Below are 22,801 nucleotides of genomic sequence, written 5' to 3' on the forward strand. Positions count from 1 at the left end.
ATACATACTTATCATTGAACTCGTAGGTTGATGCTATATTTCCAAACCATGGTTTTGAAATGAGTTTATTAGAATTGAACCAGGATCTGAAATCTGTACTTCTTCCAGTGAAAGTTAATGAGTGAATTTCAGCATTATTTTTTCTCAATATGAGTTTCACCTGCAAATACAAAATTGAATGAAATCAAGAAGAAATCTGACAGGACTGAGGTAAAAGTATGAGAGAGAGAGAGAGACTGAGAGGGAGAGGGAGTGTGAAAGAAAGGAAAAGGATACTGAAAATTGTGAGAGAGAAATGCCAAGAGGAAATTATGGTGTGGGGTTAACAGAAGTCATAAAGGGCTGACAACTATGTAATGTAATACTTTTTATTGCATGATGATCATTTTGAAATTTTCAAAAGGTATCACCTTATCAATAGACAAAATATCCCAATAACTGTACACAGGACTCCTTTTAAACGCTGTTCTATTCATCTCAAATACTTTCTGCCAGCTCGTACCTGTATGAGTAATGAATGATATTGTTTTAGATTTAAAAGAACAGACGAGTTTTCAATTAATCTTTTAACGAAAATATTCTAGTATGTTTTACAATGGACTCAAAATAATTGTGTTGATTTAGAAATTATTCGATATAAATTCTTCCCAGGTTTCGTCTTAATGTTTTTGGTTTGGGGTTTCGATTTCATTAGTACAAGAATTCGATAATCAAAAGAAATACTACAAAATTATTGTTTCTGTTGTTATTCAGCACCGAGTCAACTCTGAATGACATGTCCCATGGGAAAAGTTGCCGTAGCCATGACCGTTTCGTCTATCTGTCATATATGCCTTATCTAGGACATTATCCAATGCGTATCATTCTTCTGAAGATGATATGATGTAATTTTAGAGAGGTTTGCCTGGTATTTCTAGCAGATTTTACAACCTTGGAAATATTGTCTTTTAGTTTCATTAAAGTAAATCGGAAAAGTATTTTACTGAAAGAGTTGTTATAATGTCGTCAGTTAAAACGGAAAAATTGAACAACACTTATTGATCCCGTCTGCTTGAAAAACAATAGTTGGTTTAGTGTTAATATATTTGTTATGATGTGAGATTTTCCACATTTAATATGTGTGGCTACTGTTGTGATTATAGCTGTTGTATCTACTCTTGTAGCCCCGGTATTGTATTGGTATCGGATACAGTGTATCTCTTGTATTACGGAATGGCGACACACCGCATCATCTATCGTGATATCGCCAATAGCTCTGCTAGACACAGAATTTCATCCCTCTACCTTGACTGTTACTAGAAACTCGACTATAACCCGTAACTGACACTTAACTCTAAGAACTCGTACAACGACTCTACAACCGACTGACACACGTCTCTCTGCACTGGTTGACGTTGTCTCACTTTGTAGTGACAGTGCCATACCACTTGTCGCATATCATTTCCACTACAACAATATTTGATACGTATTGTTAACAACTTTAAGTAGAGATAATTTCGGTTGTGAAAAATATTAGTTTTTGAAAGATATTAATTGTTTTGGGTGGAATCCAAAATAATTATGGGCTGTTTTTTTATGAAATTATAATCTATTATGTACTTCTGTAAATTGTAACTAACCACTAAGTATATATGCAAAAGCGTAGGCCTTTTGGTGTAGAAAACTTAGAATAATCTTAGTTCTGAATTTCTGAGACGAGGAAGTTTAAATTATGTATTAGATATTACAGAACTGTATTATCAAATCGGTACGAAGACGACATGAGACACCAATGGAGGTTATAAGCCTTAACAAATTCACTCTGTCACTGTCTACAGGCATAGCGCAGTGGATAAGGCGTGGTTAATGCAGTGCAGTCACACAGATGTTCTGAGTTCAACCCCAGGCCAGTCACGAAGGTGAATCACAAGACACCTGAAGGAGGCAACACTCGAAACGTAATGTAAGCAATACGTTTCGAAGACGGCGAGCTGGCAGAAACGTTAGCACGCCAGACGAAATGCGTAGCCGTATTTCGTCTGCCCCTACGTTCTGAGTTCAAATTCCGCCGAGGTCGACTTTGCCTTTCATCCTTTCGGTGTCGATAAATTAAGTACCAGTTACACACTGGGGTCGACGGAATCGACTTAATACCTATGTCTGTCCTTGTTTGTCCCCTCTGTGTTTAGCCCCTTGTGGCTAATAAAGAAATAGGTATTTCGTCTGCCGTTACGTTCTGAGTTCAAATTCCACCGAGGTCAAATTTGCCTGTCATCCTTTCGGGGTGGATAAATTAAGTACCCACTGGGGTCGATCTAATCGACTTAACCCCTTTTTCTGTCCTTGTTTGTCCCCTTTCTGTGTAGCCTCTTGTGGGCAATAATGAAATAAGAAACGTAATGTAAGCATTAGCAACAAAGACGAAGACACCAGTTCGGCTAAGACATAAAACTAAAATAGCTTAGAGAATAAGGCAGAGAAGATATACACAAATGAAAGAGCAGAGTTAGTAACACTAGTTATACATTTGGTCATAGCTATTGAACTTGGATCATACTGAGGGAAACTAACGTTTGATATAATGTAAAAGAACGGTTTTGTAATGAAAACGCATCTACAGAAAGGCTGTTTTAAATTACTTTTTTTTTGTATTCCGTGATTGAATAAATGTTTGAAATGAGAGCTTTATCCTTATTGGTTGCAATACTTGTGGTCACTCGTTATGGAAACAGTGCAAACTAGTGTGTTGTATTAATGATGTTTGTATATAAAATATAATGGTATAATAACGAAAAGGTGATGAAAAAATAAAACCATTCTGCGTGCTATGAGAGACACATCTATTTTATACTAAAAACTATGGTGAACTAAGCAGCACAGAGGTACATATTGTGGTAAAAAGTTAATACAAAAAGCTCAAAAATAAATGTAAAACTTTATTTACTCACTGTTTTCTGAGAGCGTAAAGAAAGATACACAGTCGCATTCAGTATTGGAATTATATTGGCAGTAGAACAATTTATACATTTTGCATGGTCCATTACAATAGCTAAAATAGCCACACATGTCATTCATCTTACACCGTAATGCACATTCTCTGACGGACGTCGTATATTCGGTACGTACAACTGGAAGACTCAAGCATTTTGACTCGGTTATTTTCCTAAAATGTTGCATGTCATTGTTTGCACCAGTTTTCAAAATCACGAGAAAAATAATTGTTAAAACTTGCTGAAGTCGACTGAGGATCATATGGTATTGATTTGACGTCTTCATTCCTGTAAAATATACACATATATACAGGGTGTTCACAAAAAATGTATACACACTTCAAAACCTTGTCAAGTAGGTGTTAATTAAAATACATTTCATTTTCAATAGAGACTACCAATATTATCTTATCGTTCTGTCAACGGCTGTTTACAAACTGACGTCCGTTCTGATCCAGGCACTGCTAAAAACGCGAAGCTTTGTCCGTATCTTACCATATTTGCTTTCTTAGCACCGAGGCGTTATTTCAGTTCCTCCATTACCACTTTCAGGCCCTTTCCTTAAATATCATATTTCTTGTTCAGTGCCCTGTACTTTTGTTGGTTTTTAAGCTTCACCTCTTTTCGGTCTAACACAGAATTGGCCATCGAGAGCATATCTAACCCTGCCTGTATTCTTCTTTTCTACCTTGGTTGTTTTCTTTTATCACTCACATTATATTCCATTTTCTTGACATCAACACCCACATTTTCTACTACAACAATACTTGCTGCCATGATCAAATTGTTTGTTTCTGTCATTGTTTTGTTTTTTCGTTCTAATATATTCCAGAATTTCATTCACATTTTTCGTTTCTTGGTTGAATTTCCATCAATCAATCTTTTTTAGGTTGCAAATATTGTTGCTATCATTCTCCTGTAGCATTACCTTTATTCTGTCGTAGATTGCTTTTTGCCCATCTATCATGTCACTATTAGTTTTATTGTCTTCTCCCAAACCATTTATATGTCTCTCATCGAGTAAGCTATCACTGTTCCTTTCCTGCGGTTCATTAGAGATTTCACCTCTGAAAACAGAGAGGAAGTTGTCACAGATTTTGATCAAGAACAAGGATCACTTTACACCAATGACGTACAGACAACTGGCTCAACACCACAGTAAACTACTACACATGTATGGTCTCCCTAAGATTCACAAGGATGGTATTCCATTAAGACCTATAGTGAGCTGTAAAGGTACAGTATGTCACCCACTGTGCTGCTTTCTTGTGGATATAATCAGTCCATTAGCAGGATAGTCAATATCGCACGTGAATAATTCCACCCACTTCACAGAATTGATCAAGGATACCCCCATTGAATCCAACCAGATGGTGAGTCTAGATGCGATAAGCCTGTTCACCAAAGTCCCAACTGGTAAAGCACTATCGGTGATACGAACGAAAACTAGTGACAGACACCCATCTAAAAGAACAGACTAGTATACCAATAAGAAACTTGATGAAAATGTTGATATTCTGTGTAGAAACTACCTACTTCTGTATGGACACTGATATATATCGACAAGAGGAGGGTTTAGCTATAGCTTCGCCATTATCGCCGGTAATAACCAATATATACATAGAACACTTTGCGAATTTGGCTTTAGAATCAACACCACTAAAACCAACCCTATGGCTACGATATGCTGATGACACCTTTATACTCTGGCCCCACCAGGAACAGATCCAAGTGCTGTTAGATCATGTGAAGTCAATGAAGCCTCCCATACAATTCACAATGGAAAAGGAAAAAGACAATCAATTAGCATTCCTGGACGTATCAAAAACACGCACCAAGTATGGATTCAGGACATCCGTATACCTCAGGCCGACCTTCATGGACGATACCTCAACTTCAATTCCCACCATCCATACAGTGTAAAGAGAGGGGTTGCTCAGTGCCTAAAACATCGAGGAAAGAATATAAGTAGCGATCGTGATATATACCACGAAGAAATGGTCAAGCTCAATAACGATATGTTAAGCAACAACTACCCCCAAAGTATACTATCCACTCTAATCAGGATAAAGAGAGAGGATGAGGCCGGAAAACTGTCCACAGTCTGTCTACCCTATGTGAAAGGCCTCTCCGAAAAGATACAAAAGATATGCGGCCTATGTGACATCAGGACAGTATTCAAGAGAAATACAACACTTCGCGAATATCTCCTTCGAGTAAAACCACCAACAGAAGAGAATATAACCAAAGACTGTGTGTACTACATCCCATGCAGTTGTGGTAGGTTATACAAAGGCGAAACATGCCTACCCCTCAAAATAAGGGTAGACGAACATCACAAAGCTGTGGCACGAGGAGATACTGATAAATCAGGTATAGCTGATCATGTATAGAAAATGGAGACCACTTCCCCCTGTGGGATGAAGTTAAAATAATAGACAGAAAACACCACCAGAAAATACGAAAACTAAAAGAAGCAGCACATATGCTAGGACACAACAACCTCCTAAAGAGACCCAGTGAGGATGTGAACAGCATTTGGGAACCGGTATTAAGGATAGAAAAATATTTGATTAATAAGTCCTAAAATTCACTCTATAATTGCCCACGGGCATATGGCGTAGTGGTTAAGAGTTCGATTCCAAGCAGTGACGTGAATAGTAATAATAATAATAATAATAATAATAATATAATAATAATAATAATAATAATAATAATAATAATAATAATGATAAAAATATTAATAACAATAATAATAATAATAATAATAATAATGATGCAGTACCAGGCAGTGGCTCTCATGGCTTCTCATCTTAACTGACTGGAAGTGTTATCATGTACGTTGTTTTGTCTTGGTATAAAAGAAGGGCTACAGCAAATATTCTGCTCAATACCACAGATTTGCTAGTCGGTTGTTTGACTTTAACCAGTTGAGCATGTCCCTTAGTGGCTGACGATATGTGCATCTCTGATCACGAGCAGAAGTAGTAGGGGAGCACCATAGCCATGTGTTGAGAGGGATTCTTTGGGATTTGAATAATTCACCTCTGGAAACATGGGTGTTTCGTTCAATATCCTTAAACAACTCTTATTCAGGGACCTTTCGAGTGGGATGGGTTACGCGACCTGAAGAAAATTCTAACTGGGCCCCACCTGCAAGGTCATGTGCTGTTTATTTTTATATGAGATCAGAATGTTGCGCACATATGGTTGTGATGCATGTGCCTGGTGTACCCTTATCAGACGGGTAGTCATGATGGGTATACTGGGCTTCGTATATTTTACCCCAGTGTCACTTTGATGGCATGCACTGCTCTCTCACTCAATGATAATAATATTAATAATAATAATAATAATAATAATATTAATAATAATAATGAGGATGATGGTGATGATGATGATGATGATGTTTATGATGATGATGATGATGATGATAATCCATTTTCGAAATTTCCCCAAGACACCTGAAGCAGGCTGGAGGGTTAACAACAAACAAGGTGAGGACTAGATAGAGTATTTTGAAGTTCTTTAGATACGGATAGTATTAGTTGTCCACAATTTGAAATGGTTGGCTACACAGATCCCAAATTGATGACCTGTAAGGTCGACTTAGATATCATAGATAGACAGGGCCCCAGCTACTGGAATTACAGCATGCCATTCCTGGAGTGCCAAGCTTACAGAGACAGGTTTAAAGAGTTAGTTCGGAAAGTTTTGACAGGAGCAGTCCTCAACAATAAATGGTGCTGTAAGCTAAAAAGGGCTATTAACGTAGAATCAGTTAAATTTAGCAAAGGTTTAGCTGTAGAAAAAATAGATTAGTGTGATTTAGTGAGAAAGTTGGCAGAGGCGCTTGGGAGAGCAGTAGTTGCAGCAGTAGCAGCAGCAGCAGCAGCAGCGGTAGTAGTAGTAGTAGTAGTAGTAGTAGTAGTAGTAGTATAGTAGTAGTAGTAGTAGAAGAAGAAGAAGAATTGCAGTATGTCGGGCAAAGCGTTTAGTGGAAGTTCTACTATGGCGTTGTACGGAGGGTTAGTGGTGAAAGGAAATTACAAGGTTTTGGGGGAGACTCTAGGCGTCGATAAATTTCGGCTGGCCAGTCTGTTCTGGAGGACTCTGAGGCTGAGGCTTACGGATAACTTCCAGAAAAATCTGGCCTGGCTATAATACAGGGGTGCTTTGCCTGTTCGGGATAAAGTCTACAGGCACGTAGAGATGTGCGCAGAATGACGAAACCGTTCTGCGCGCACTTGTCCAGTGGCCGAGCATACCTGATGTATGAATTTATGTCGAGCACCTGCTGTCACATGTAGGAAGTGTCAGCTTGTTGGCTGCTTCCATCATGGAGATTGGTCTAGATGAAATAGCTGAAGACAAATGCTTTTCTCTTTGGCCTACCCCTCATTAACTTTTTCAGATAGCATCTGAAACGGTACATGAGGGTTGAGAAAGAAATGCTGAGTTCCAGCAATTTTGTTAAAAGGTGGGTGAATGTAGCGAAGATGGTCCATGTCAACGAGCCTGCTTTGAGCATGCGCTTTTGAGTTTCCAAGGCTGACAGAGAGGTCTGTTGCCCTAGTGGCCGTGGCGCTTGTGGATTTTTCGTGAGGTCTCCATGAGTAGCCCAGAGTTGCTTGCCTCTTTTAGGCATTCTCTTTGTTATATTGTTCATTGTTATTGACTGTTATTGAGTCTTATTGACTTTTCACACGACACTTTACGTAATCCCGCTTTGTCCTTCATGTTTTGTTAATGTCCAGTCTTATTTTTGTCGGCCATTGTGGCTCATAAAGAAAGGATTATTAATATTGATATTATTATTATTATTAGTAGTAGTAGTAGTAGTAGCAGCAGCAGTAGTAGTAGTTTTAGTAGTAGTTGCAGTAGTAGCAGTAGTAGCAGTAGCAGCAGCAGCAGCAGTAGCAGCAGCAGCAGCAGCAGCAGCAGCAGTAGTAGTAGTAGTAGTAGTAGTAGTAGTAGTAGTAGTAGTAGTAGTTGTAGTAGTAGTAGTAGTAGTAGTAGTAGTTGTAGTAGCAGTAGCAGCAGCAGCAGTAGTAGTAGTAGTAGTAGCAGCAGCAGTACTGCTCGATCAAGATTTTAATGGTTCGTTGTAAGGTAATTTTACGAAAAACTCCAAACATCACAACATGCCAAATCCTTGACTACTTGAGTAAAATTTTATAAATTAATAAATGAAGAAAGAATTTTACTTAACGTTTAATTCTGCGAGTGAGTAAAGGGATTTCATATAAATTAAGTAAATATTTAGGAACTAGTTTACAGCAATAATTGCTGAAAGATAATCAGAAAAAATTCTCCAGATAACGAAAAAATAAGAGCAAGGAGAAACTCTTGCACAGGACTGATAATTTATTTATCAATCTCAAAAGAATGAGAGGGAAAACTGACCTAGTCGCAGTTTGAAATCAGAACAAGGAGAGAAAGAATAATTACCACAAAGCAATTCAAAGACGCTCTTACCATACTGCCACACTGTGATAATCTGGCACCCTATTCGCAAAATTATTGCTGATAGAACTTTTTGCTACAGGTTATTACATTTGCAAAGCGATTAAAACTAAGCGAACGAAGGTTTTCCTTTTTCCTTTTTTATTCAATGGAATTAAATACTGAGCATATAACATTTTCCAAAGAAATTGCACAATGAAATATTACAAAAGAAAAAGAAAAATTAGTAAATTCAGAATCATTGTCATTATTGCAACGGAACAAATGCTAACAAAATTAAACATGCATAAGGAAGAGACAACATTGTTTATATCGAAGATACAAATGGAGAAATCATGATATAATCAATAAATATACATAGGGAATGGGCAAACATCGATTACATGGATAAAAAGGGAGAAATTATGACTGATATCTACACTCAACATTTCTTATGATAACATACAAAGTGTTCTAACAAAAATCCCTCCAATACATTTTGAAGGCTATTTTATATGAGCAAGGTAATAAGGAATACATGCCTATCTCACTGACTTCACATCCCTGTAATGTCATGGAACAAATTATTTCAGGAAAGAATTATTTATTCCAGACAAACTATTTGCTGAGTGTTACTCAGTATGATTTCTCTCTGTTTCTACGACTGGATATTGAAGCAACTACTCTCTCAGTCTAACATGTATATGATATATCTTCGTGTTTGTAATCTTCCATGATCTTGATCCATTACAATGAAATGTTTTATATGAAGAAACAAGAATCAGAAATTTAGAAAGGATTAAACTGAAACATGAGACGATAAATTGTGTAATACTTGTAAAATCGTATAAGTTCATATCCAGATGTAGACATTGTTATATTGTTCAGATGAAATATTTTCCTCAACTGATCCCTGTTTTCACAATTTACAGACGATCTATTTCAATACCGTTGTATTGTTGTTGTTACTAATATCAAGAATTTCGATTAGTAGGTTTAAAATTACTCTTTAACTAGAAATGATAATGATATATTATTCAGAGTCACGAGTTTCTAAGCCAAAAAATATATAATGGATTGGCTCGAATTTCTGTACATTACTTAAGCTTTTATTACAACTGTTGTATACGAAAGGGGAAGTCGAATAAAGACTGTTTAGTGGCATTTTTATTTCGAGAGATTGACTAATATTATCATTTATTGGCTTTTATCTAAATAAGAATGATTTCTATCTTAGAGACATCTTAGGCACATACCACACGGGAAACAGACAGATGAAAGGAAAACTTCTTGTGATTCGAAATAAGAATTTAAAGGTACGTGACTGAATACCAATGATATTTTATCAGTCGATACATATCTAGCATCCTCCGTTCAAACTCTCTTTCGAAACAGGAAATGATAATGGTAAATTTAATGTAAAGAAAGCACAAATCAGCAACACAGAATTGTAAAAACAATTGCAATTCTAATCTGTCTCTCTGTTCCTAATATAATTAATTCACTTACCTTTAACATTCATGACTGTTACAGAACTGCAAAGTAAACTTCCCTTTTAGTTGAAATTCGACCAACCAGAGGTTGCTTCTGTCTTTTAATGTTTCTTTTTCTAGTTTTGATGAATGAGCGTATTTTGTATTTCTTTTATCGTGGGTCTGGCAATTTAAGAATACAGTAAGGACATTTCCATTGACTGATGAAACCAGTTGATTTATTTACATTGGTTTCGATAAAGATAATATGGTCTTAAAACAATATCGTCACAGTCTTTCCAACACAAACTTACTTTCGAAATTGTCGTCAGTATATTTCACTTTTCTTAAACCCCTTTTTCTTCTTTGTTGTCAGAATGCTTTACTATTGTGATGATTAGTAATTCATTAGCTTTAGCATTAGCTTCATTAGCTTTTAATTAATGTCTACTTCTATCCACCGATCATCGCAAGTAAGCCAATCAAAACAAGCTACGTGTATTTATACGGTTGATGAACAAAAGACTTATATTTTAGCTGCCCAATATATTGATAGCTTTCAGCTTATTTGTAGATATTTCACTGGATAAATTACAAATAATGCTGTCGGAAGAATGTGTGCATATACGAATATATATATATAGGCGCAGGAGTGGCTGTGTGGTAAGTAACTTGTTTACCAGCCATATGGTTCCGGGTTGTCCCACTGCGTGGTACCTTGGGCAAGTGTCTTCTACTATAGCCTCGGGCCAACCAAAGCCGTGTTAGTGGATTTGGTAGACGGAAACTGAAAGAAGCCCGTCGTATATATGTATATATATATATGCGTGTGTGTGTTTCTGTATCTGTTTGGTCCCCCTAGCATTGCTTGACAACCGATGCTGGTGTATTTATGTCCCGTTACTTAGCTGTTCGGCAAAAGAGACCGATAGAATAAGTACTGGGCTTACAAAAGAATAAGTCCCGGGGTCGAGTTGCTCGATTAAAGGCGGTGCTCCAGCATGGCCGCAGTCAAATGACTGAAACAAATAAAAGAGTATATATATGTAAAACTGAGAATGTGTGTCTGTCTGTCTGTCTGTGTGTTTCCCTAAAACCCGAGAACTACATAACCAATTTCATTCAAATTTTACACATGCCTTACTTAGGGTCCGGGGAGTGTCATCAGCAAAAACAATTTTGAACTTTTTGCCTAGGGCGAGCCCACAGCAATATAATATCTTCTCCACTACGATTCACTAAAACTTGAGAACTACACAACCAATTCCATTCAAATTTTACACATGCCTTACTTAGGGTCCATGTAGTTTCATGGGCAAAACAAATGTTCAACCTCTTGCTTAGAGCGAACCCATAGCAATACCATATCTTCTCCACTATTTCAGTATTACGTGTTAAAAGTGAAACAAAAACGTTTCTCTATTTTATGTCAGATACTTTCACTTTAACAATAAAAATAATAATAACAATTGAATTATATGTAGTAAGTAATAATTAAAATCAAACTAAAGTATAATATAATCGTAACATAACAAAAGGAAAAATAGCAATTGGTATAAAATTGCATCAATGACTTGAACTCGAATAAGTGGTTTCACATGAATGGGAATGAATTAAAAATAAAATTATCGTGCAGAAATGTAATAGTCCAGATGGATAATAAAAAATTAAATTAAAGAAAAGACTATTGTCTATAAAGTATACAATGTAAAGAAAAAAGAAGATTTGAACATATGGAGGAAAGCACCTTCGAAAAGTGTCTTGGTGCGACTATGAAAGGTATCTAATCAGAGGCGGTAAATTCGCCACAATAGAAGCAAGGTTCGAGTCAAATGGAGCGTGCAAGGGAGTACTCGACACGGACTTGCAAAGTGGAAATATTTTATTTTTACCTTTATATCTGGGACGTAGGACGCCCCGGAAAAAAATTAAATGCCCCTCTCCCCCCGAAGTAGAGGTAGGCTGGATTGTAACCACACTTCTATACAAGAGGGAGGACAAGATACAATCGATCGAAATTACAAGAGACGGGCTAACAATTCCAGTCTGTTATATATTTTGAGTATTATTATCACTAGCGATATCAAGATATAACTTTGTATTTTGTATTTTATGTGTAGATGTATATATATAGATGTACATGTAATATGTACACATATATGTACACATATATACATGCACTAGCACTATGACCCAGCAACGACGGGTCTTTAATGCTAGTATATATATATATGTATATATATATATATATATATATATATATAATATATATATATATATATTATATATATATATATACAGAAAATATAGAGATTCTCGAACGCAGGAAGACTGTGAGGGCAGCTTAGAGATTATATCTGAAAATATTAAACTACGGTTTACCAACTACTGTTAACCTTACAGCAAGGCCTATACATTATTAGATAATGCACGAATACTGCTACAGATGCATTTCACCCATAGACAGTTGCATAACCTCTAACTTATAATTTATATATATATATATATATATATATATATATATATATATGTATATATATATATATGTAGAGAGAGAGAGAGCGCGATAAATAAATAGATAGATAGATAGATAGATAGATAGATAGATAGATAGATAGATAGATAGATAGATAGATAGATAGACAGATATTTACATGCTTACACATATATATATGTATATATGTATATGATAATAATAAAATGTAACAACAAAAGAATAAGACCTAGATATTAGAGAAATAGAGGATTATTTATATATGTTAAAAATTAGGTCAAACAGAAAAAGGTTGTCATTATAGTACTCGGAGTTTCGAAGGTTGAAGCAAAGAGCTACAATGCATTCTCGTCGGCTATTATTGGCATCAGAAGCTATGAAAAATCGTTATATAAAAGGTACGAAAATCTAATATATGAAAAATTAACAAAAAATTTGCTAACACGCAGCTATATTCTCAAAATACATAGACATAAACTTCCTGCGTTCACAACGTCAACAGACGTATACACACACACTCACAAATGTTTATATCCCTATCTGAAAGCTTGGGCTTTCTTTCGGAGTTTCGTTTCGACGCGGACGTTCTTCCCTCTTCCCTCAAAGGCTGTCATTACTTTCATCGGCTGTTTTCGTTACGCTAGCACCTGCTATACGTGCACCAACAATTTGACCTCTTTGAAAGTCCAATAGATCTGTCATTTTTATGAATTTTAATTACCTTTTACTCATGATATCTAAAAATGAATAGCAATTTTAGCAAAACATATTAAACCACACTAATAATAAATTAAAATTCATACAAATAAGCAAGCTTTTGACGGTTTTATAGATATTTCAAAATTATGATGCTATGGTGCAAGGTGTTTCCATTATTTTGGCCAACCCCTGTATATATATATATATATAATATATATATATGTGTGTGTGTGTTGTGGTGTGTGTGTGTGGTGTGTGTGTGTGTGTGGTGTGTGTGTGTGTGTGTGTGTGTGTGCGTGCGTGTGTGTGTATGTACATATATATATATATATATATATATATATATATATATATATATATATATATCAACAATTCATATTGTTTTTGTCGCCAATGCAAACAAAGGACCACTTCATTGTTTCTGCAGTTTCTTTCTTTACGAAAGAAACGAATCATAAGCATCATATCTTTTGAAGTTCAATGAAATAATCACCATCAGCGTAAGGTTTTGGTGCTATTTAATAATTAAAATATAGGAAGTTCATAAGATAGGAAAAATGTGTCTAATTAAGCGTAGGAAATGGTTATGCCACAATAGCTTTTGAGGAGAAAGAAAATAAACCTATAAAAGATCAATCAGTAATGATTATCTATACATCGCACCTCGCTCTCTGTTACACAATCAACATCAGGAAGTTGTTGTGCCAACTTCATTTTAATTAACCACTTCATGCTTAAACCTCAAAAGAACACCTGGGTATTTCTTGTTTAAACTTGTCCTTCCTTTCAAGTTATTAAGTTTGTTTTTCGTATTCCTTATATTACATTTCACTAGTGAGCAAATGACCTTTAATGAACATTATATCTCTCAATATGAGCTTAAAGGGATGACGTGGTGACTCTCAGTTATGTTCTAGGTTACGACTAACCGCATTGGTTGGTGTTTGATGTCTTTGACTATCTTGAGTTCACACTCACGCTGTAAATTCCACCGAAGCACGTGTAGGTCGTAATACCATAGAAATATGCTGTATGAAATTGTAAAATAAAAGGAAATAAATTTTGAGGTAAAGCAAGTCTCCATATCCTATGTGGTGTTTGTCTACTCCTTATGCTGAGTCTGATCACCTATTATACCGATACCTTAGATATATCATGGCGTCTGATGTGGCTTTTTAAACCAGGCAATGTTCTGGAAATACACCCACATAGATTGTATATCTGATTTGGACCATCAAGAGCTCCAGTTAAGTTCTGATCTTTGTGGGTCTTAAAATGTCTTTTCATGCCTCCATTAGATTTGCAGACCTTATGCCATACACAACATTGAAAAGTGTGCAAAGATATACAGGTAGAATAGTTGTAGGAGGCTCGTTTGTCGTGGGTCCTCAAATGAGATTTGAGCCCAGCAAAAGAAAGGCATAGTCTGTCACAAACTGTGCACAAAAGAAGACCACTAAAATTCAAATTCCCGATCGCAACATTCTTCTTTAAATCTCTCTTGAGTCTTGCATGTATAATCCCGGCCTCCTCAAACGCTTTCACGCCACACTTTTGTTCGCCATGCTGCACGATCCGAAGCAAAGTTTTCTATGGCCTTTGGATATATTCTAAGGGTCTTCATGGTAGTGCTTGTGCCATCCTGAATCCACTTTTTAGGTTTGATCGATTGCGCTCATCTCTGCAAGCTTGCCATAAAACAGCTGTTTGGGTGTGCGTTCATCCTCCATTCAAACAATGAGGCCAGAACATTTCATTTGTTTTTTCAGATTCATTGATTTAATTGAAGTGATGCCTACAGATTCAATGATATCTGTGTCTGGAGTAAAGGTGCCCCGTTTGATCACTAAAATGCGGCAAAGACATTTTTGGAGGAATCGTTCTAACAATTTGAAATGTCTTTCATAACACAGACGTTTTGTAAAGAATCAATTTTGTGTTGTTATTTATGTCTTTGGCGCCAGATTGTTATTGCGATGTTTATATTAGCAAGTATTTAATCGTTTTACCTCGGCTACACTGGCGTATTGACAATAATTTTGTAGGGAATGTGCGATGGGTGTTTTGATATTGTGAAATTTGTTTGTAGTCAAGACTATAACAGGAACAAACTCGTTCGCAAGGCAAAACTCACAGAAAATAATCCGTATTTAAGAAATATTTCTCTTCTTTTTTCTCAATTAGTTTTAATGATCTAGGAAGAGAATGGAGAAACAAAACACACATTCCCTGTATGTCTTCTAAACTCTAAGTATTTTCCACTCATGAAACATATCTCGCTTCACATGGTTCCGTGTTCAATCCCACTGTGTGACACCTTGGGCAAGCGTCCTCTACTCTAGCCTCGGGCCGACCAAAGACTTGTGAGTGGATCTGGTAGACGGAAACTGCAAAGAAGCCGTCCGTATGTACATATGTGTGTGTGTGCGTTTGTGCATCTGTGTTTGTCCTACCACCACCGTTTGTCAACCGATGTTGGTGTGCTTACGTCCCCATAACTTAGCGGTTCGGCAAAAGAACTGATACAATAAGTAGTAGGCTTACAAAGTATAAGTTCTTGGGCCGATTTGCTCAACTAAATGCGGTGCTGCAGCATGACCGCAGTCAGACGAATGAAACAAGTAAAAGAATAAAAGAATGTACAAAGTTACAATTTCGCAGTGACAAAATTGTTTGTGTTTGGATCGAATTCTTGTCATATATTTTGGGGGAAATATTTTATCCGCCGTTCTTACGATTTTACCGGTCTAAACCGCTATTTCTCTCTGGAAATCACAACGGTGGCTCTAACGTAATGCAGACATGGGACAGTAACAGGAGTTCCTAACTTACGTAATTATAAAAACAATAGTAATTATTATCCGTCTTAAAATCCATATTAATACTCTTTTCTACGCTAGGCACAAGGACCGAAATTTTGGGGTACTTAATTTACCGACTCCGAAAGAATGAAAGGCAAAGTCGACCTCGGCGAAATTTGAACTCAGAACGTAGCGGCAGACGAAATTCCTATTTCTTTACTACCCACAAGGGGCTAAATACAGAAGAGACAAACAAGGACAGACAAACGGATTAAGTCGATTATATCGACTCCAGTGCGTAACTTGTACGTATTTAATCGAACCCGAAAGGATGAAATGCAACGTCGACCTCGGCGGAAGTTGAACTCAGAACGTAAGACAGACGAAATGCCTATTTCTTTACTACACACAAGGGGCTAAATACAGAAGAGACAAACAAGGACATACAAACGGATTAAGTCGATTATATCGACCCCAGTGCGTAACTTGTACGTATTTAATCGAACCCGAAAGGATGAAATGCAAAGTCGACCTCGGCGGAATTTGAACTCAGAACGTAAGACAGACGAAATGCCTATTTCTTTACTACACACAAGGGGCTAAATACAGAAGAGACAAACAAGGACAGACAAACGGATTAAGTCGATTATATCGACCCCAGTGCGTAACTGGTACGTATTTAATCGAACCCGAAAGGATGAAATGCAAAGTCGACCTCGGCGGAATTTGAACTCAGAACGTAAGACAGACGAAATGCCTATTTCTTTACTACCCACAAGGGGCTAAATACAGAAGAGACAAACAAGGACAGACAAACGGATTAAGTCGATTATATCGACCCCAGTGCGTAACTGGTACGTATTTAATCGAACCCGAAAGGATGAAATGCAAAGTCGACCTCGGCGGAATTTGAACTCAGAACGTAAGACAGACGAAATGCCTATTTCTTTACTACCCACAAGGGGCTAAATACAGAAGAGACAAACGAGGACACACAAACGGATTAAGTCGATTATATCGACCCCAGTGCGTAACTGGTACGTATTTAATCGAACCCGAAAGGATGAAATGCAAAGTCGACCTCGGCGGAATTTGAACTCAGAACGTAAGACAGACGAAATGCCTATTCTTTACTACCACAAGGGGCTAAATACAGAAGAGACAAACAAGGACAGACAAACGGATTAAGTCGATTATATCGACCCCAGTGCGTAACAAGTACGTATTTAATCGAACCCGAAAGGATGAATGCAAAGTCGACCTCGGCGGAATTTGAACTCAGAACGTAAGACAGACGAAATGCCTATTTCTTTACTACCCACAAGGGGCTAAATACAGAAGAGACAAACAAGGACAGACAAACGGATTAAGTCGATTATATCGACCCCAGTGCGTAACTGGTACGTATTTATCGAACCCGAAAGATGAAATGCAAAGTCGACCTCGGCGGAATTTGAACTCAGAACGTAAGACAGACGAAATGCCTATTTCTTTACTACCCACAAGGGGCTAAATACAGAAGAGACAAACGAGGACACACAAACGGATTAAGTCGATTATATCGACCCCAGTGCGTAACTGGTACGTATTTAATCGAACCCGAAAGGATGAAATGCAAAGTCGACCTCGGCGGAATTTGAACTCAGAACGTAAGACAGACGAAATGCCTATTTCTTTACTACCCACAAGGGGCTAAATACAGAAGAGACAAACGAGGACACACAAACGGATTAAGTCGATTATATCGACCCCAGTGCGTAACTGGTACGTATTTAATCGAACCCGAAAGGATGAAATGCAAAGTCGACCTCGGCGGAATTTGAACTCAGAAAGTAACGGCAGACGAAATACGGCTACTCATTTCGCCCGGCGTACTAGCGTTTCAGCCAGCCCGCCTCCTTAGATCCATATTAATATTAATTCACTTAACTTTCCAAGTAACCCTTAAATTTAATTGAGTTTCTAACATTTTCTTTTCCTTTTTTTTTCTTTTTTCCAGTATTGCTAAAAGTGTTTCCTTTACCTTGGTCCTGACAATTAAAGATCAAAAATAAGAAACTCTCACAGATTTTGTGAAACAAGTTTTTTTTTTTTAAATATACTGGCTTCCAAAATAATGATGTGTTGCTAACACGATGTCACCAAGTTTATTCCACCCTTGTGAAGTATGGTGATAGACTTGAATTTGCTTTACCAAAAATTCTTGAAATTATTGCCAAGTTATATCTGCTTCCTTAAGCAAATTCTACGTCTTGATGTCCAACTTTATTCCTTTATTTTATTTATTTATTTATTTATTTATTTATTTATTTATTTGCTACTCAGATAGTTCTAATATGGAAGTTTTCAGTCTTATCATCAGCTTCGTTACATAGTTTAACAATCGGCATTCACTTCTGTCCAAAAATATTCACAAATAAACCAATGAAAACAAACCAAGTCTTTATAACAAACAAATAAGGCGTCGAGCTGGCAGAACGTTAGCACACCGGGCGCAGATGCTAAGCGGTATTTCCTCTGTCGTTACGTTCTGAGTTCAAATTCCGCCGAGGTCGACATTGCCTTCTTTCTTACGGGGTTGATAAATTAAGTACTAGTTACGCACTAGGGTCGGTCTAATCCCTTTGTCTGTCCTTTTTTGTTCCCTCTATGCCCCTTGTGGGCAATAAAGAAATAAGAAAAGAAACCAAGTCTTTATACGTTGTTGACGAAAAGTATTTTCAGCTATTGTAGTATACTGGCGGCTTCACTTTGATTATTTCTATTTCAGATTTGGTAGATTTGTTTGTTAATGCCGTGGAAAAAGGTGCTGTACAGCCATATAAAGTAGATTTAGATATTGATGAAATGAAGGAATGATTTGTTTTGTATTCTGGGAGGTGATTAATTCTGCTTATACTCATCAGTAGACATTCCACTTCTGTATTTGGAATTCTCCTACTCCTCTGAGATATTTTTATTCACTCTTAATTCAATTAAACTAATTTTAAAGTACTTTCCAATCGCTACGTTCCAGCATTTTCCTACTCCTTTGTTTTAAATTTCCCTAATTTTTCCCCTACAATTCTCAAATTTGCTAACAGATCTTACCAATATTTTGGATTTTCTCTTTACTTTTCAACTCTGGATCATTGATTCTTATTTATTTTATTTCCTAAGACGTATATATCTATTTTATTATTTTTTTTAATTAATAGGTCCCATGTTTATATTTTTGATACACTTTTCCGTCATTCTACATACTATTCCAACAATTTTAATAATTCTTCAATCATCGCCTTTCGCGTTTTATTTTCGTCATATGCTTCCAGTATTAAGGTGCTTCACTCACATAAACCCTAGCTGCCAATCATAATTTCCAGACACAATATTACCTCCATTCCATTCAATTTTACAATTTCACTTCTCTCTCTCATTCTCTCTCTCTCTCTCTCTCTCTCTCTCTGTCTGCCTCTCTCTCTCTCTCTCTCTCTCAGTATATATATACATATATATATATACGTATGTATGTATATATATATATATAATATATATATATATATATATATATTCATTAAGGAACAGTTAACGTCCAGCGAACAATAGTACGGATCATTGATCAATTTACAGTGAAATTGTATGATAAGCAAAGTAGAAAAGAAAGTAAGCTCGTGGGTTTAAGAGAAGTAACAAGTGCGTAACTGGTACGTATTTAATCGAACCCGAAAGGATGAAATGCAAAGTCGACCTCGGCGGAATTTGAACTCAGAACGTAAGACAGACGAAATGCCTATTTCTTTACTACCCACAAGGGGCTAAATACAGAAGAGACAAACAAGGACAGACAAACGGATTAAGTCGATTATATCGACCCCAGTGCGTAACTGGTAAGTATTTAATCGAACCCGAAAGGATGAAATGCAAAGTCGACCTCGGCGGAATTTGAACTCAGAAAGTAACGGCAGACGAAATACGGCTACTCATTTCGCCCGGCGTACTAACGTTTCAGCCAGCCCGCCTCCTTAGATCCATATTAATATTAATTCACTTAACTTTCCAAGTAACCCTTAAATTTAATTGAGTTTCTAACATTTTCTTTTCCTTTTTTTTTCTTTTTTCCAGTATTGCTAAAAGTGTTTCCTTTACCTTGGTCCTGACAATTAAAGATCAAAAATAAGAAACTCTCACAGATTTTGTGAAACAAGTTTTTTTTTTTTAAATATACTGGCTTCCAAAATAATGATGTGTTGCTAACACGATGTCACCAAGTTTATTCCACCCTTGTGAAGTATGGTGATAGACTTGAATTTGCTTTACCAAAAATTCTTGAAATTATTGCCAAGTTATATCTGCTTCCTTAAGCAAATTCTACGCCTTGATGTCCTACTTTATTCCTTTATTTTATTTATTTATTTGCTACTCAGATAGTTCTAATGTGGAAGTTTCCAGTCTTATCATCAGCTTCGTTAGATAGTTTAACAATCGGCATTCACTTCTGTCCAAAAATATTCACAAATAAACCAATGAAAACAAACCAAGTCTTTATAACAAACAAATAAGGCGTCGAGCAGATGCTAAGCGGTATTTCCTCTGCCGTTACGTTCTGAGTTCAAATTCCGCCGAGGTCGACATTGCCTTCTTTCTTACGGGGTCGATAAATTAAGTACTAGTTACGCACTAGGGTCGGTCTAATCCCTTTGTCTGTCCTTTTTTGTTCCCTCTATGCCCCTTGTCAGCAATAAAGAAATAAGAAAAAAAAACAAGTCTTTATACGTTGTTGACGAAAAGTATTCTCAGCTATTGTAGTATACCGGCGGCTTCACTTTGATTATTTCTATTTCAGATTTGGTAGATTTGTTTGTTAATGCCGTGGAAAAGGTGTTGTACAGCCATATAAAGTAGATTTAGATATTGATGAAATGGAGGAATGATTTGTTTTGTATTCTGGGAGGTGATCAATTCTGCTTATACTCACCAGTAGACATTCCACTTTTGTATTTGGAATTCTCCTACTCCTCTGAGATATTTTTATTCACTCTTAATTCAATTAAACTAATTTTAAAGTACTTTCCAATCGCTACGTTCCAGCATTTTCCTACTCCTTTGTTTTAAATTTCCCTAATTTTTCCCCTACAATTCTCAAATTTGCTAACAGATCATACCAATATTTTGGATTTTCTCTTTACTTTTCAACTCTGGATCATTGATTCTTATTTATTTTATTTCCTAAAACGTATATATCTATTTTATTATTTTTTTTAATTAATAGGTCTCATGTTTATATTTTTGATACACTTTTCCGTCATTCTACATACTATTCCAACAATTTTAATAAATTCTTCAATCATCGCCTTTCGCGTTTTAATTTTCGTCATATGCTTCCAGTAATAAGGTGCTTCACTCACATAAACCTTAGCTGCCAATCATAATTTCCAGACACAATATTACCTCCATTCCATTCAATTTTACAATTTCACTTCTCTCTCTCATTCTCTCTCTCTCTCTCTCTCTCTGTCTGCCTCCCTCTCTCTCTCTCAGTATATATATACATATATATATATATATACATATGTATGTATATATATATATATAAATATATATATATATATATAATATATATATATATATATATATATATATATAAAATATTATTAGAGACAAAACCACTATTTTGCAAAACAAACAAGGAAAGACTTAATCAATACATAAAATTTTAATAAATAGTCAAAAATATATATTCATTAAGGAACAGTTAACGTCCAGCGAACAATAGTACGGATCATTGATCAATTTACAAGTGAAATTGTATGATAAGCAAAGTAGAAAAGAAAAGTAAGCTCGTGGGTTTAAGAGAAGTAACAAGTTGAAACAAGAAATGGCCGTGTATAATTTTAGGCATTGTGACAGAAACTGGTCAATTAATTGTAGGATCACAAAAATGGTAATTATCAGAATAACTTCCGGTTGCTGAATGTGAAACATAAACTAACAGCAAGTCAATACAAACTCACTCTCTATTGATTTCAGGTTTTTTTTTCTGGATAATAATCTAGGTACGTTTTAATTAACGAAAAATGCCGTTAATAAAATCACTACGTAACACATATCCAAATACCAGCTCTTAATTCAGTTTCGTAAAGAAAGAAAAACAGTATATGTTAAAAAATAAGAATTAGTAGAAAGGTTTTTTTGTGTTTTACAACGTACAAAAGAGGTTTGGAGACAGTGAAACGTTCTGTTATTCAGACACGCGTTATAAATATTCCATATTTTTTCTGTGTTTGCAGTCATATCTAAAATTATAAATAACGAGGCTGACTGTAAAACTAACAATTTACTGATGATCCAAATATCAAAGCATTCAGGAGAGAAAAGACGAACACCATAAGGATTCAAGTTTAAAAAGTGTTGAAGAAACTGAAATAACCTGACAACAGCATCTAGAGTTAGAAGGAAAGTAAGTTCTAGTTGTTCACTTATCTTTACGAGGGTGGAAAATGTCTGATGGTATTCTTTTAAGAACATCTTTTTCGAAGCCATATCTAAACGATTCAACTGATTGCATCAATCTATAATAGTGTCCTAAATATATTCTTTTATCCAAATATGGAAAAAGAAACATCAAAAAGCAGAAGATATTTTCCCCAGTGAGACACCTGTGATTGATCAATTTTCAAGATAAGGTGAAGTTTACTTAGCAACTCTGTAACAGTCATGAATCTTAAAGGTAAGTGAATTAATGTTATTAGGAATCGAAAGAGAAATAGTAACTGCAATGGGTTATCTTTTATGTTTTGATTGATTCTGTCATTCGACTGCTATAATACTGGGACACGGCCCTGAAGGGTTTTATACGAAAACATTGACGCTAAGACATAGTTTTTAACCCTAGTATATATTCCATCGGTCTCTTGTGCCGAACCACTACGTTACGAGGAAGTA

At 36.0% G+C, this 22,801-nt stretch overlaps 1 protein-coding gene across 1 annotated transcript in view; it reads right to left on the reverse strand.

Annotated features, from left to right (window-relative positions):
- The window catches only part of LOC118764577, a 42,581-nt gene extending 32,398 nt beyond the window's left edge, over window positions 1-10,183 (reverse strand). The window contains exons 1-4 of the mRNA XM_036505453.1: window positions 9,924-10,183; window positions 2,928-3,257; window positions 411-502; window positions 9-160 (exon numbers count right to left, since the gene is read on the reverse strand). Of these exons, the coding sequence (XP_036361346.1) occupies window positions 9-160; window positions 411-502; window positions 2,928-3,257; window positions 9,924-9,936 (587 nt within the window). The 5' untranslated portion in view covers window positions 9,937-10,183. The remainder of the gene's footprint in view (window positions 1-8; window positions 161-410; window positions 503-2,927; window positions 3,258-9,923) is intronic.
- Between the last annotated feature and the right edge of the window lie 12,618 nt (window positions 10,184-22,801).

This window comes from Octopus sinensis, linkage group LG8, assembly GCF_006345805.1.
Source record: "Octopus sinensis linkage group LG8, ASM634580v1, whole genome shotgun sequence".
Lineage (NCBI taxonomy): Eukaryota > Metazoa > Mollusca > Cephalopoda > Octopoda > Octopodidae > Octopus > Octopus sinensis.